At 44.2% G+C, this 17,042-nt stretch overlaps 1 protein-coding gene across 1 annotated transcript in view; it reads right to left on the bottom strand.

The window, feature by feature from the left end:
- The window catches only part of stk26 (serine/threonine protein kinase 26), a 135,999-nt gene that overhangs the window by 27,856 nt on the left and 91,101 nt on the right, over positions 1–17,042 (bottom strand). Inside the window, exon 3 of the mRNA XM_067996780.1 lies at positions 8,488–8,544. Within this exon, the coding sequence (XP_067852881.1) occupies positions 8,488–8,544 (57 nt within the window). The remainder of the gene's footprint in view (positions 1–8,487; positions 8,545–17,042) is intronic.

Genomic DNA, 17,042 nt, shown 5'->3' with positions numbered 1-17,042 from the left:
ACCTCATCACTGTTCCCTTTTAATACCTCATCACTAGTCCCTTTTAATACCTCATCACTAGTCCCTTTTAATACCTCATCACTGTTCCCTTTTAATACCTCATCACTAGTCCCTTTTAATACCTCATCACTAATCCCTTTTAATACCTCATCACTAATCCCTTCTAATACCTCATCACTAATCCCTTTTAATACCTCATCACTGTTCCCTTTTAATACCTCATCACTAGTCCCTTTTAATACCTCATCACTGTTCCCTTTTAATACCTCATCACTAATCCCTTTTAATACCTCATCACTAATCCCTTCTAATACCTCATCACTGTTCCCTTTTAATACCTCATCACTGTTCCCTTTTAATACCTCATCACTAGTCCCTTTTAATACCTCATCACTAGTCCCTTTTAATACCTCATCACTAGTCCCTTTTAATACCTCATCACTAATCCCTTTTAATACCTCATCACTAATCCCTTTTAATACCTCATCACTGGTCCCTTTTAATACCTCATCACTAATCCCTTTTAATACCTCATCACTAATCCCTTTTAATACCTCATCACTAATCCCTTTTAATACCTCATCACTAATCCCTTTTAATACCTCATCATGAATCCCTTTTAATACCTCATCACTAATCCCTTTTAATACCTCATCACTAGTCCCTTTTAATACCTCATCATGAATCCCTTTTAATACCTCATCACTAATCCCTTTTAATACCTCATCACTAATCCCTTTTAATACCTCATCACTGGTCCCTTTTAATACCTCATCACTGGTCCCTTTTAATACCTCATCATGAATCCCTTTTAATACCTCATCATGAATCCCTTTTAATACCTCATCACTAGTCCCTTTTAATACCTCATCACTAATCCCTTTTAATACCTCATCACTAATCCCTTTTAATACCTCATCACTAGTCCCTTTTAATACCTCATCACTGGTCCCTTTTAATACCTCATCACTAATCCCTTTTAATACCTCATCACTGGTCCCTTTTAATACCTCATCATTAGTCCCTTTTAATACCTCATCACTAGTCGCTTTTAATACCTCATCACTGGTCCCTTTTAATACCTCATCACTAATCCCTTTTAATACCTCATCACTAATCCCTTTTAATACCTCATCACTAATCCCTTTTAATACCTCATCACTAGTCCCTTTTAATACCTCATCACTAATCCCTTTTAATACCTCATCACTAATCCCTTTTAATACCTCATCACTAATCCCTTTTAATACCTCATCACTGGTCCCTTTTAATACCTCATCACTAATCCCTTTTAATACCTCATCACGAGTCCCTTTTAATACCTCATCACTAATCCCTTTTAATACCTCATCACTAGTCCCTTTTAATACCTCATCACTAGTCCCTTTTAATACCTCATCACGAGTCCCTTTTAATACCTCATCACTAATCCCTTTTAATACCTCATCACTAGTCCCTTTTAATACCTCATCACTAGTCCCTTCTAATACCTCATCACTAGTCCCTTCTAATACCTCATCACTGGTCCCTTTTAATACCTCATCACTAATCCCTTTTAATACCTCATCACTAATCCCTATTAATACCTCATCACTAGTCCCTTTTAATACCTCATCACTAGTCCCTTTTAATACCTTATCACTAATCCCTTTTAATACCTCATCACTAATCCCTTTTAATACCTCATCACTAATCCCTTTTAATACCTCATCACTAATCCCTTTTAATACCTCATCACTGATCCCTTTTAATACCTCATCACTAGTCCCTTTTAATACCTCATCACTAGTCCCTTTTAATACCTCATCACTAATCCCTTCTAATACCTCATCACTGGTCCCTTTTAATACCTCATCACTAATCCCTATTAATACCTCATCACTAATCCCTTTTAATACCTCATCACTAATCCCTATTAATACCTCATCACTAATCCCTTTTAATACCTCATCACTAGTCCCTTTTAATACCTCATCACTAGTCCCTTTTAATACCTCATCACTAATCCCTATTAATACCTCATCACTAATCCCTTTTAATACCTCATCATGAATCCCTTTTAATACCTCATCACTAGTCCCTTTTAAAACCTCATCACTAATCCCTTTTAATACCTCATCACTAATCCCTTTTAATACCTCATCATGAATCCCTTTTAATACCTCATCACTAGTCCCTTTTAATACCTCATCACTAATCCCTTTTAATACCTCATCACTAGTCCCTTTTAATACCTCATCACTAATCCCTATTAATACCTCATCACTAATCCCTATTAATACCTCATCACTGGTCCCTTTTAATACCTCATCACTAGTCCCTTTTAATACCTCATCACTAATCCCTTTTAATACCTCATCATGAATCCCTTTTAATACCTCATCACTAATCCCTTTTAATACCTCATCACTAATCCCTTTTAATACCTCATCATGAATCCCTTTTAATACCTCATCACTAATCCCTTTTAATACCTCATCACTAGTCCCTTTTAATACCTCATCACTAATCCCTTTTAATACCTCATCACTGGTCCCTATTAATACCTCATCACGAGTACCTTTTAATACCTCATCACTAATCCCTTTTAATACCTCATCACTGGTCCCTATTAATACCTCATCACGAGTACCTTTTAATACCTCATCACTAATCCCTTTTAATACCTCATCACTGGTCCCTATTAATACCTCATCACTGGTCCCTATTAATACCTCATCACTAGTCCCTTTTAATACCTCATCACTAATCCCTATTAATACCTCATCACTAGTCCCTTTTAATACCTCATCACTAGCCCCTTTTAATACCTCATCACTTGTCCCTTTTAATACCTCATCACTAATCCCTTTTAATACCTCATCACTAGCCCCTTTTAATACCTCATCACTAGCCCCTTTTAATACCTCATCACTAATCCCTATTAATACCTCATCACTAATCCCTATTAATACCTCATCACTGGTCCCTTTTAATACCTCATCACTAGTCCCTTTTAATACCTCATCACTAATCCCTTTTAATACCTCATCACGAGTCCCTTTTAATACCTCATCACTAATCCCTTTTAATACCTCATCACTAGTCCCTTTTAATACCTCATCACTAGTCCCTTTTAATACCTCATCACTAATCCCTTTTAATACCTCATCACTAATCCCTTTTAATACCTCATCACTAATCCCTTTTAATACCTCATCACTAATCCCTTTTAATACCTCATCACTAATCCCTTTTAATACTTCATCACTAATCCCTTTTAATACCTCATCACTAATCCCTTTTAATACCTCATCACTAATCCCTTTTAATACTTCATCACTAATCCCTTTTAATACCTCATCACTAATCCCTTTTAATACTTCATCACTGATCCCTTTTAATACCTCATCACTAATCCCTTTTAATACCTCATCACTAATCCCTTTTAATACCTCATCACTAATCCCTTTTAATACCTCATCACTCGTCCCTTTTAATACCTCATCACTAGTCCCTTTTAATAGCTCATCATAGCTCATCACTAGTCCCTTCTTAATAGTGAAACGGCCACAAAGAACTCATTTTTTTCCTTCTGTTTGTTAGTTGAAATTCAGTGTGGTCCAGGGGAACTGGCTAAACATCAATGACAGGGTAAACACACTCACTGCCCAGAGAATTTTAATGACCAGAATATTATTGACATTTATGTCAATTCACCTTTCTCTCAAGGTCAGGCTCCATCACATCTCCCAGCCAATCTTAGCTGATATCTTTAGCACTCGCTATTGAAACAAATAAACTAGGGCACGTGTCTTGCTGTTTAATCGTCAGTTTTACAGTGGCGTTACACCATGCAACATCCAATGTATTATTCTGCTGCTAAGGTGGAGCACAAGGCACATTCAGAGGTCGATTCGTGGATAGATTGGCAGCTGCTTGAAAATCCCTGGCTCCTCCTCGAACTCAGAAAAACTAGCAGGATGCAACTGGCTCTCTTTCTCCATTTACAAAAAAATACTTTTGACACTTTGAAGTGTGATGCCTGGACTGTGACTGGCCCAAACTTTCATACGCACATATGCAACTGAAGCTCACAGAAAAATAGAAAGAAGAAAGGGAGATGGACCTTTCTAAATTGTAATCATTGATTTAAAAAGGGATATTTATTGCAACAACAACAACTTGCATTTAAATAGCACCTTTAACATGGTAAAATATCCCAAGGCGCTTCACAGGAATGTAATCAGACAAACACTGACACCGAGCCAAAGGAGATATTAGGACAGGTGACCAAAGGGGGTCTTAAAGGAGCAGAAAGAGGTGGAGAGACAGAAAGGTTCAGGGAGGGAGAAGTTAAGGACAGTATTAGATTAAAAGAAGAGGCTTATAATGTTGCCAAGAAGAGTAGTAAGCCTGGGGAGTGGGAGGGTTTTAGAAACCAACAAAGGATGACCAAAATATTGATAAAAAGGGAGAAAATAGAATTTGAGAGTAAACTAGCAAGAAATATAAAAACAGATTGTAAGAGCTTCTACAAGTATGTGAAAAGGAAGAGATTAGCAAAAGTAAATGTGGGTCTCTTAGAGGCTGAGACAGGAGAAATTATAATGGCAGGAAATGGCAGAGACGTTAAACAAATATTTTGTATCTGTCTTCACGGTAGAAGACACAAAAAACATACCAGAAATAGTGGGGAACCAAGGGGCTAATGAGAGTGAGGAACTTAAAGTAATTAATATCAGTAGAGAAAAAGTATTGGAGAAACTAATGGGACTAAAAGCCGACAAATCCCTTGGACCTGATGGCCTCCATCCAAAAGTTCTAAAAGAGGTGGCTGCAGAGATAGTGGATGCATTGGTTGTGATCTTCCAAAATTCCCTAGATTCTAGAACGGTCCCAGCGGATTGGAAGGCAGCAAATGTGACCCCGCTATTCAAGAAAGGAGGGAGAGAGAAAACAGGGAACGAAAGGCCAGTTAGCCTGACATCAGTCAGGAAAATGCTAGAATCCATTATTAAGGAAGTGGTAACAGGGCACTTAGAAAATCATAATATGATTAGGCAGAGTCAACATGGTTTTATGAAAGGGAAATCATGTTTGACAAACCTATTAGTTTTTTGAGGATGCAGCAGGGTAGATAAGGGGGAACCAGTGGATGTAATATATTTGGATTTTCAAAAGGCTTTGGATAAGGTGCCACATTAAAGGATTTTATGCACAATAAGGGCTCATGGGGTTGGGGGTAATATATTAGCATGGATAGAGGATTGGTTAACGGACAGAAAACAGTAGAGAGAAAATGGGTCATTTTCAGGTTGGCAGACTGTAACTAGTGGGGTACCGCAAGGATCGGTGCTTGGGCCTCAGCTATTTACAATCTATATTAATGACTTAGATGAAGGGACAGAGTGTAATGTATCCAAGTTTGCTGAAGATACAAAGCTAGGTGGGAAAGTAAGTTGTGAGGAGGACACAAAGAGTCTGTAAAGGGATATAGACAGGTTAAGTGAGTGGGCAAGAAGGTGGCAGATGGAGTATAATGTGGGAAAATGTGAGGTTATTCACTTTGGTAGGAAGAATAGAAAAACAGAATATTTTTAAATGGTAGGAAACTATTAAATGTTGGTATTCAGAGAGATTTGGGTGTCCTCGTACAAGAAACACAAAAAGTTAGCATGCAGGTACAGCAAGCAATTAGGAAGGCAAATGGCATGTTGGCCTTTATTACAAGGGAGTTGGAGTACAAAAATAAGGAAGTCTTACTACAATTGTACAGGACTTTGGTGAGACCTCACCTGGAGTACTGTAAACAGTTTTGGTCTCCTTATCTAAGGAAGGATATACTTGCCTTAAAGGCGGTGCAACAAAGGTTCACTAGATTAATTCCTGGGATGAGAGGTTTTTCCTATGAGGAGAGATTGAGTAGAATGGGCCTATACTCTCTGGAGTTTAGAAGAATGACAGGTGATCTAATTGAAACATGCAAGATTCTGAGGGGGCTTGTCAGGGTAGATGCTGAGAGGTTGTTTTCCCATGGCTGGAGAGTCTAGAACTAAGGTGGCGGGAGTGGTGGGGGGGACATAGTCTCAGGATAAGTGGTCGGCCATTTAAGACCGAGATGTGGAGGAATTTCTTCACTCAGAGGGTTGTGAACCTTTGAAATTCTCTACCTCAGAGGGCTGTGGATGCTGAGTCGTTCAGTATATTCAAGGTTGAAAGCAATAGATTTTTGGACACTAAGGGAATCAAGGGATATGGGGATCGGGCAGGAAAGTGGAGTTGAGGTCGAAGATCAGCCATGATCTTATTGAATGGCAGAGCAGGCTCGAGGGGCCATGTGGTCTACTCCAGCTCTTATTTCTTATGTTCTTATGTACCAGAGTTTCAGGCTGAAGGCACGGCCGCCAATGGTGGAGGGAAGGAAATCAGGGATGCTCAAGAGGACAGAATCAGAGGAATGCAGAGATCTCGGAGGGTTGTAGGGCTGGATGAGGTTGCAGCGATAGGGAGGAGAGAGGCCATGGAGGGATTTGAACACGAGGATGAAAGTTTTTCTTTAAAAAAGAGGTGTTGGTGGATCGGGAGCCAATGTAGGTCAGCAAGTGCAAAACTGTCCTTTAAATAACTTTCAAATTCACCATATTTAAAATCACATCACATTCCAATAAAACATTCCTGCAAATCTTTCTCACATATGTCGTCACAGCAATGCTAGCCTATAATCAGGGCCACTGCAAAACTGTGGAAGACTGCAATAATAACTGTGCAGACTTTCCCTCATTTCTGTGAGGAGGTTTTGCACTCGGGTATGTTTAAACAACTGTAGATTATTTTAAAATGATGGATTAATCCCCCTTCCCTACAGTTCACACCAACACTGCCCCTCTCCTCACACGGTGGGATCTTCCCTTCCCCTCCACACAAGCTTATCTTCGAACTGTTTTTCCCCCTAACCTCCCTTTACCCTCCCTGATTCATGGAACCGATCGCCCCCAAATCATGGAACGGATCGCCCCCAAATCATGGAACCGATCGCCCCCAAATCATGGAACCGATCGCCCCCAAATCATAGAACCGATCGCCCCCAAATCATGGAACCGATCGCCCCCAAATCATGGAACCGATCGCCCCCAAATCATGGAACCGATCGCCCTCAAATCATGGAACCGATCGCCCCCAAATCATGGAACCGATCGCCCCCAAATCATGGAATCAAAGATCCCACGGCACTATTTTGAAGAAGAGCAGAGGAGTTCTTCCTGGTATCCTATTTATCCCTCAACAAACATTACTAAATCTGGTCATTATCGCATTGCTGTTTGCGGGATCTTGCTGTGCGCAAATTGGCTTCCACGTTTCGTACATTACAACAGTGGCTACGCTTCAAAAGAACCTCATTGGCTGTAAAGCACTTTGGGACATCCTGAGGTCATGAAAGGCGCTACAGAAAAGCAAATTATTATTAGTTAATAATCCTGCAGAGACGACGTTATGCATAAATATCAAAAAGCAGTCAGACCCCGATCGTCTGCAGAGAGCTGTTAGCAGGAGAGAGATTAGCCAAACATGGTATAAAACTGAAGGAGCACAAACTATTGATGAGAGCTGACCCCAGGGAGTGTGAAGACTGTGTCTCAGTATTGGGGATCAACGAGTGTAATCAGCTCAACCTCTGTTCTGTGATTCATGTTATAACCGAACCCATTGGTTAGCGTCCTGTCTGAACACAAGCAGGTATCAGTCCTGATTTAATGGGGGGAGGCTAGGTTTACCAACCCTCCAGGATTGTTCTGGAGTCTCCCGATATTAAAGATTAATCTCCCAGACATTCCCGGGAGAAAAATCATCGTGACATTTTCTTCGGCCGGACTCGCAACAACAGGACTGCAGCGTTCCCAGGATGCAATGGGGCCCTGGTACATGCACGCACTGATTAAAACCACACGATGGACGGAGCAGTTTCTGGAGTACAGAGGATTGTGGGTACTGTGGGTGCCACTATCGAATGATTGATGTATCGGGCGACCAATGGTGACAGCGCAGGAGTGGGGCGTTTGAAAGCAGGAGGTCATGTGATGAAACCGCCCAGAATACGGTCCAACCAGTGTTGGCGATCCAGCTCAGGACAAATTTACAGATGGTGCCTTTACCTGGATCGCACTCAGCAGAGAACATAGTGGGTAGAGACCAAAGTTCTGAATCAAGTCGGACGTTCTACACTCATCAGGACACTCAACATTCCCTTATTTTCAAAACATTCCTGTATTTTCCATTCTCCGGAGATGGTTTGGGGGTCAGGTGGAAAATAGCCACAAGCAAATTAGCCTTTTGCCAGGAACAGAAAGGAGTTTCTCACTATCAAAACTCGGAAAGTGATGCAGTAAGTTTCTGGGTTCATTTCCGCGGCCCGCTGCTCTGCACTGAGCAAAAGCTTCGAGTCTCACACTGGAGACTTCAGATACAGACTCCCCATGACAATCGCCAATGGACAAACCTTACACTTACCAGATCCAAAGCCGAACCGCCTCCCAAATATTCCATTATGATCCATAACTTTGTCCCCTGTGAACAGAAAGGTACAGAATTCATTTGTTGGTATAATCAGAGGCGGGTGATACGACAGAGTACAAGGCCAGAATGGGGAGGGGGGCTGGTGGTTGTAGGTTCGTGCCCCTGGAGAACATTAGTGAACCTGTCGGGTTTTTAAAACGACAATGCAGCATGGTTTTGTTTTCCTTGGTGCCAGTCCACAAACTGCTAGATTTATTGAACTAAATTTTACAATTTGCTGTGGTGGGATTTGAACTCTTGACCTCTACGTGGCTAGTCCAGTACCAGCAGGCCACCCACCATACCGCGAATGTATGATCTTCCAAAGAGGTTCTTGAAAATCAGGAACTGTGAACCAAAGTCAACATGGCCATCATGGGGCCTATTACAGCTGGTTACTTTCACCTGGGCAAGGTGTCACATGACAGTGGGTCACAAGCAGGGTCACAGTTCAACAGTCGCTGAACTCCCTTTGTTTACTGCATGGAGTTTTTAAGAGTGTGATTTGGAGATTGAACTCCGCAATTTGGTCAACTTTTCTGCGTAAACCATAAATCAGTGTGCTTCAGAATCACACATTTGTTAATCAGTTACTGTTTTTAATGAGCTGACCCACCTTGTCCTTTCTCAGATTAGCAGATACTTTCATTTAAACCAAATATGGAAAATAGATACATTCGTCAGAAAGTATCAGATCACGCACTGCATCCATGGTCAATAAACAAATAATTGGAGAGATCAACACACTGGGCATTGAACAGAACATTACTGTAACTGTACAACGGGGCATCCTGGAGTGACAGGGGGAAGAGACGAATAGAGAGAGAGACACAGAGAGAGAGACAAAGAAACAAAGAGATAGAAACAGATAAAGATAGAAACAGAGAGACAGAGACAGATACAGAGACAGAGAGGGGCACACACAGAGAGGCAGAGACACAGTGGGAAAGAGAAACAGAGAAAGACAAATAAAGACAGAAATAAAGAGAGACAGGGAGAAACATAGAGAAAGACACAGAGAGGGAGCCCGGAGTCCACAGCCCAGAGCGAGCGAGTGAGGACCTGCGAGAGACCGGGAGGCGGGGGATCACGAGCGAGTGAGGACCTGCGAGAGACCGGAGGCGGGGGATCACGAGCGAGTGAGGACCTGCGAGAGACCGGGAGGCGGAGGATCACGAGCGAGTGAGGACCTGCGAGAGACCGGGAGACGGGGGATCACGAGCGAGTGAGGACCTGCGAGAGACCAGGAGGCGGGGGATCACGAGCGAGTGAGGACCTGCGAGAGACCGGGAGGCGGAGCATCACGAGCGAGTGAGGACCTGCGAGAGACCGGGAGGCGGGGGATCACGAGCGAGTGAGGACCTGCGAGAGACCGGGAGGCGGGGGATCACGAGCGAGTGAGGACCTGCGAGAGACCGGGAGGCGGGGGATCACGAGCGAGTGAGGACCTGCGAGAGACCGGGAGGCAGGGGATCGGAGCAGATAAAAAGCGAGGTCCAGGGAGCAAGGTAAAAACCTAAAGTGACGTCAGCACAAGGGACGGAACTGATTGGTGAGTAGCTGGTGAGTGTTTTTTTTAGTCTTTAGTTTATTTCTGTTAAGTTTAGTTGGTAATCTAATAAAATGAGGCATGGCAGGGCAGCTCAGACATGTCGAATGCACATCCTGTGCCACGTGGGAACTCCAGGACGCCTCCCGTGTCCTGGACAACCACAGGTGCAGGAAGTGTTGTCAGCTGGAGGAGCTCGAGCTCAGGGTTTCGGAGCTTGAGCAACAGCTGGCGTCACTGCAGTGCATTCGCTAGGCTGAGAGTTTCGTGGATAGCACGTTTCAGGAGGTGGTCACTCTGCAGCTTAAGAGAGTGCAGGCAGAGAGGGACTGGGTGACCGCCAGACAGACAAGGAGGGCCAGGTAGGTAGTGCAGGAGTCCCCTGGGGGCATCTCACTCTCTAACTGGTATTCATTTCGAATACCAGTGGAGGAGAAGGTTCCTCTGGGGAGTGCAGCCAGAGAGCAAAGACCACAGCTGAACAGGGTGGGCGGTGGGAGGAGCAGAAAGGTCAGAAGAGCAATAGTGCTCAAGGATTCCATAGTTGGGGAGCAGACAGGCGTTTCTGCAGCCGCAGACGTGATTCCAGGATGATATGTTGCCTCCCAGGTGCCAGGGTCAAGGATGTCACTGAGCGGCTGCAGAACATTCTGGAAGGGGAGGGTGAACAGCCAAAGGTCGTGGTCCATATCGGTACCAGTGACATAGGTAGAAAGAGGGATGAAGTCCTGCAGGCAGAGTTTAAGGAGTTAGGAAAGAGATTAATAAGCAGGACCTCAAAAGGTAGTAATCTCTGGATTACTCCCGATGCCATGCTCTAGCGAGTATAGAAATAGGAGGGTAGAGCAGATGAATGTGTGGCTGGAGAGATGGTGCAGGAGGGAGGGCTTTAGATTCCTGGGGCATTGGGACTGGCTCTGGGGGAGGTGGGACCTGTACAGGCCGGACGAGTTGCACCTCAACAGAGCTGGGACCATGTCCTCACAGGGAGGTTTGCTAGTGCCGTGGGGGAGGGTTTAAACTAATTTGGCAGGGGGATGGGCACTGGGATGTAGCATTTGAAAAGAGAAAAAAGGGGCACAAAGAATTGGGAGAGAAAGATAGCACAGAAGCATATAACTAGAAGAAATAGTGCAGTATTAGGTGGGATCAGACTAAGAGAGAGTACAAGGTGGTCTAAGACTGGTTTGCGGTGCATGTGTGTAAACACACGAAGTGCGATGAACAAGGTCGGTGAGCTGCAGGCACAAATAGCCACATGGGAATATGATGTTGCGGTGATAACAGAGTCCTGGCTCAAAAAAGGGCAGGATTGGATACTAAATATTCCTGGATACAAGGTGTTCAGGAAAGATAGGGAAGGAAAAAAACTCAGGGAGCGGGGGGCGGGTTGCTGGCAGTATTGATTAAGGAGAATATTGCAGTGCTGGAGAGAGAGGATGTCCTGGAGGGGTCAAGGACAGAATCTATTTGGTTAGAGTTAAGAAACAATAGAGGTGCCATTACACTGCTGGGTGTATTCTATAGGCCACCAACTAATGGGAAGGATATCGAGGAGCAAATTTGCAGGGAAATTACAGAGAGGTGCAAAAGCCATAGAATAATGATAACGGGGGATTTCAACTATCCTAATATAGAATGGGATAGTAATAATATAAGGGGCAAAGAGGGGGAGGAATTGTTGAAGTGTGTTCAGGAGAACTTTCTTGACCAGTACGTTTCCCATCCAATGAGGAAGGAGTCATTGCTGGATTTGGTTCTGGTGAATGAGGTGGGCCAAGTGGAGCAAGTGACAGTGGGGGAGCATTTAGGGAGCAGCGATCATAATATCTTAAGGTTTAGAATAGCTATGGAAAAGGACACGGACCATTCTAAAGTAAAAATACTCAATTGGAGAAAGGCCAATTTCAGTGGAATCAGAACAGATCTGGCCCGGATAAATTGGAATCATAGATTGGCAGGCAAAACTGTAATTAAACAGTGGGCGGCCTTTAAAGGAGGAGATGGTTCAGGTACAGTCTAGGTACATTCCCACAAGGGACAAAGGTAGGGCAACTAAAGCCAGAGCTCCCTGGATAACAAAAGAGATAGAGAGTAAGATGAAACGGAAAAAAGGGGCGTATGGCAGATGTCAGATTGCTAACAGAAGTGAGAACCAGGCTGAATATAGAAAGTTCAGAGGGGAAGTGAAAAAGGGAATAAGAGGGGCAAAGAGAGAGTATGAGAATAGACGGGCGGCCAATATAAAAGGGAATCCAAAAGTCTTCTACAGATATGTAGACAGTAAAAGGGTAGTGAGAGGAGGGGTGGTACTGATTAGACCTCCTTTTTGGTCCCTACTCATTGAGGCAGAGGGCATGGCCAAGATACCAAATGAGTACTTTGCATCTGTCTTCACCAAGGAAGATGCTGCCAGACTCTCAGTAAAGGAAGATGTGGTTGAGATACTGGAAGGGCTAAAAATTGATAAAGAGAAGGTACCAGAAAGGCTGGCTGTACTTAAAGTAGAAAAGTCACCCGGTCCGGATGGGATGCATCCTAGGTTGCTGAGGGAAGTAAGATTGGAAATTGCGGAGGTGCTGGCCATAATCTTCCAAACATCCTTAGATATGTGGGTGGTGCCAGAGGACTGGAGAATTGCAAATGTTACACCCTTGTTCAAGAAAGGATGTAAAGATAAACCCAGCAACTACAGGCCAGTCAGTTTAACCTCGGTGGTGGGGAAACTTTTAGAAACAATAATCCAGGACAGAATTAGCAGTCACTTGGACAAGTGTGGATTAATTAGGGAAAGCCAGCACGGATTTGTTAAAGGCAAATTGTGTTTAACTAACCTGATTGAGTTTTTGGTGAAGTGACAGAGAAGGTAGATGAGGGCAATGCAGTTGATGTGGTGTATATGGACTTTCAAAAGACGTTTGATAAAGTGCCGCATAATAGGCTTATCATCAAGATTGCAGCTCATGGAATAAAATGGGCAGTAGCAACATGGATACAGAATTGGCTAAGTGACAGGAAACAGAGAGTAGTGGTGAACGGTTGTTTTTCGGACTGGAGGGAGGTGTACAGTGATGTTCCCCAGGGGTCAGTACTGGGACCACTGCTTTTCTTGATATATATTAATGACTTGGACTTGGGTGTACAGGGCACAATTTCAAAATTTGCTGATGACACAAAACTTGGAAGTGTAGTGAACAGTGAGGAGGATAGTGATAGACTTCAAGAGGATATAGACAGGCTGGTGGCATGGGCGGACACGTGGTGGATGAAATTTAACGCAGAAAAATGCGAAGTGATACATTTCGGTAGGAAGAATGAGGAGAGGCAATATAAACTAGAGGGCACGACTCTAAAAGGAATAAAGGAACAGAGGGATCTGGGGATATTTGTACACAAATCATTGAAGGTGGCAGGTCAGCTTGAGAAAGCGGTTAAAAAAGCATACGGGATCCTGGGCTTTATAAATAGAGGTATAGAGTACAAAAGTATGGAAGTCATGATGAACCTTTATAAAACACTGGTTTGGCCACAACTGGAGTATTGTGTCCAGTTCTGGGAACTGCACTTCAGGATGTGAAGGCCTTAGAAAGGGTGCCAAAGTGATTTGCTAAAATGATTCCAGGGATGAGGGACTTCAGTTACGTGGGTAGACTGGAGAAGCTGGGGTTGTTCTCCTTGGAACAGAGAAGGTTGAGAGGAGATTTGATAGAGGTGTTCAAAATCATGAAGGGTCTAGACAGAGTAGATAGAGAGAAACTGTTCCCATTGGCAGAAGGGTCAAGAACCAGAGGACATAGATTTAAGGTGATTGGCAAAAGAACCAAAGGTGACATGAGGAAAAACTTTTTTTTAAAAACACAGCGCGAGGTTAGGATCTGGAATGCACTGCCCGAGGGGGTGGTGGAGGCAGATTCAATCATGGCCTTCAAAAGGGAACTGGATGAGTACTTGAAAGGAAAAAAATCTGCAGGGCTACGGGGATAGGGTGGGGGAGTGGGACTAGCTGGATTGCTCTTGCATAGAGCCGGCACAGACTCGATGGGCCGAATGGCCTCCTTCCATGCTGTAACCTTTGTATGATTCTATGAAAGACTCAGAGAAAGAGAAACAGAGATAGACAAATAAAGACAAAAACAGAGAGACAACAAGAGATAGAAATAAAGAGCCAGAGAGAGAAACAGAGAGATTAACAAAGACAGACAGAAACAGAGAGACATACACACACAAGTGCAGAAAACAACTCCCTTCTTATCTTTATTCCCCAATCCCCTGGTCAAGGAGGAGAGTAGCAGTCTGTTCCTGGGTCCACAGAACCATTGAAAAGATACAGCACAGAAGGAGGCCATTTGGCCCATTGTGTCTGCGCCGGCTCGAAGAACAACCAGGTGCCCATTCTAATCCCACCTTCCAGCACCCGGTCCGTAGCCCTGCAGCTTACAGCACTTTAGGTCCAGGTCCAGGTACTTTTTAAAAGAGTTGAGAGTCCCTGCCTCTGCCACCAACTCGGGCAGCGAATTCCATACACCCACCACCCTCTGAGTAAAAAAGTTTTTCCTCATGTCCCCTCTAATCCTTCTGCCAATCAGCTTAAATCTATGTCCTCTAGTTCTTGAACTCTCCAGTAGGGGAAACAGGTACTTCCTGTCTACTCTATCTGGGCTCCTCATAATTTTGTACACCTCAATCAAGTCACCCCTCAGCCTCCTCTGCTCCAAGGAAAACAACCCCAGCCTATCCAATCTCTCCTCGTAGCTGCAATTTTCAAGCCCTGGCAACATTCTTGTAAATCTTCTCTGCACTCTCTCCAGAGCAATTACGTCCTTCCTGTAATGTGGTGACCAGAACTGTGCACAATACTCCAGCTGTGGCCTCACCAACGTTTTCTACAGTTCCATCATTACATCCCTGCTTTTGTATTCTATACCTCGGCTAACAATGGAGAGCATTCCGTATGCCTTCTTCATAACCTTATCTACCTGTACTGGCACCTTCAGGGACCTGTGCACATGCACTCCAAGGTCTCTCACTTCCTCTACCCCTCTCAATATATTCCCGTTTACTGCGTATTCCCTTTTACTGTTTGCCCTCCCTCAGTGCATTACCTACCACTGCGATTCTAACTGGCCACTAGGAGGTGCAGGAGAACAGCTCAGTGCCGAGTATCACCCCACAGTATCAATGTTAAACCGTTTGTGATCAGCAAACCTTCTCAAACAATAAAATACATGAAATAAAATATAAGTATGACATGAATCCGCTGGTAAATAAACTCTTCAATGTGTGCCTTTCTCAAACGTACTTCACATTAAATTAAAGGGATTTGAAGAAGTCAGACTTGGCTCAGTTAACGTGTGTTCTGCACAAGGTTTACAGAAAAATGGACTAAATCGCATTGTGCGATCGCCAAAACACTGGGAAAAACCCTGGAACTAAAATGGAATTTGATGTATTCAGTCACTGTCACACAGTGGTACCGATGAACAAAACCGGTCACCGAAAAACACTGAAATCAAGCGGCCGAATGCCGGCAGGCCCACAGTGCTTTGGGCTCAATACTGCTGTGTCAGTGTTACCAGACAGCCCGTCTCTCCACACCACGGACACAGATACAGTTGGTCACCAGTACTTCACAAAGGAAGGACGGTAACAACAAATCGGTAAAATTCCAGAACATTCTCCCAAGCCTCCGGCTAAGTTATAGAAGTTGGGGAACCTTGGCCGTGGCTCAGTGGCAGCACACTGAGTCCGAAGGTTGTGGGTTCAAGTCCCACTCCAGAGACTTGAGCACATAATCCAGGCTGACACTCCAGTGCAGTACTGAGGGAGTGCTGCAGTGTAGGAGGTGCCGTCTCTCAGATGAGACATTAAACCGCTCAGGTGGGTGTAAAAGATCCAATGGCATTGTTTTGAAGAAGAGGAGAGTTCTCCCTGGTGACCTGGCTAATATTTATCCCTCAACCATCAACAGAGGGCCTGGTCATTTATCTCATTGCTGTCTGTGGGATCTTGCTGTGTGCAATTAGTCTGCCACGTCTCCTACAACAGTGACTACACTTCAAAAAAGTACTGCTTTGGCTGTAAAGCGCTTTGGGACATCTTGACGTTGTGAAAGGCACTGTATAAATGTACGCTATTTCTTTTAGAACCAATAATCATGCCGTTCAAGCCCAGTTCAAAATAACAGTTCTACTGCTCTTCTACCTGAACTATTAGTTCAAAGGGCCCAGATCAAGTTTTAACAACACTTCAGGGCTCCAGTGTGAACAATGAGGCTTCTCTTTAGAAACACTCACAATCAATGTTCCCGAGGGGCAAAAAGACCATTTCACAACATTGATTATTTCAATTGTGCAGGAGTTTCAGTTCTTCAGTTTGTCTCTGAAGCAGCTTGGATCGGGTCAGTGCACACCATATTTAGAAAAGACAAGGAACTAAAGCTGTGTGGGTTGAGCTGCCTCTGCCGTATCCACCCTTCCCCGACCCCACCAAGTGAAACCGCCCCTAAGGTTCCCCCTGCCCTAACTCTGAACCCACATCTTTCTCTAATTTCTCTCCTATCTTCCCTCATACCCACTCAGGGTCGGCCATCGCGCGGGGGGGTCGGATGTTGTGCGGCCGTCGCAGGGAGGGGTTGGATGGTGCCCGGGGGGGGTGGGGGCAGTCGCCGCAGGGAGGGGTCAGATATCACTGGCGAGGCCAGCATTTATTGCCTATCTCCAATTGCCCTTGAGAAGGTGGTGGTGAGCTGCAGTCCGTGTGGTGAAGGTTCTCCCACAGTGCAGTTAGGTAGGGAGTTCCAGGACTTTGGCCCAGGGATAATGAAGGAACGGCAGGCGATATACGTCCATGTTTGGACGGTGTGTGAGTTAGAGGTGATGGTGTTCCCACAACCTTGCTGCAGCTCATGACCCTATCGAATGAGAGCAGAGCGGATTGGTCTTGCGAGATATTTGTAAACTAC

Source organism: Heptranchias perlo, chromosome 15 (genome assembly GCF_035084215.1).
Source record: "Heptranchias perlo isolate sHepPer1 chromosome 15, sHepPer1.hap1, whole genome shotgun sequence".
NCBI lineage: Eukaryota > Metazoa > Chordata > Chondrichthyes > Hexanchiformes > Hexanchidae > Heptranchias > Heptranchias perlo.
Note: the sequence above shows the minus strand (reverse complement) of the source record. Positions and strands in the feature narration are given on the sequence as shown.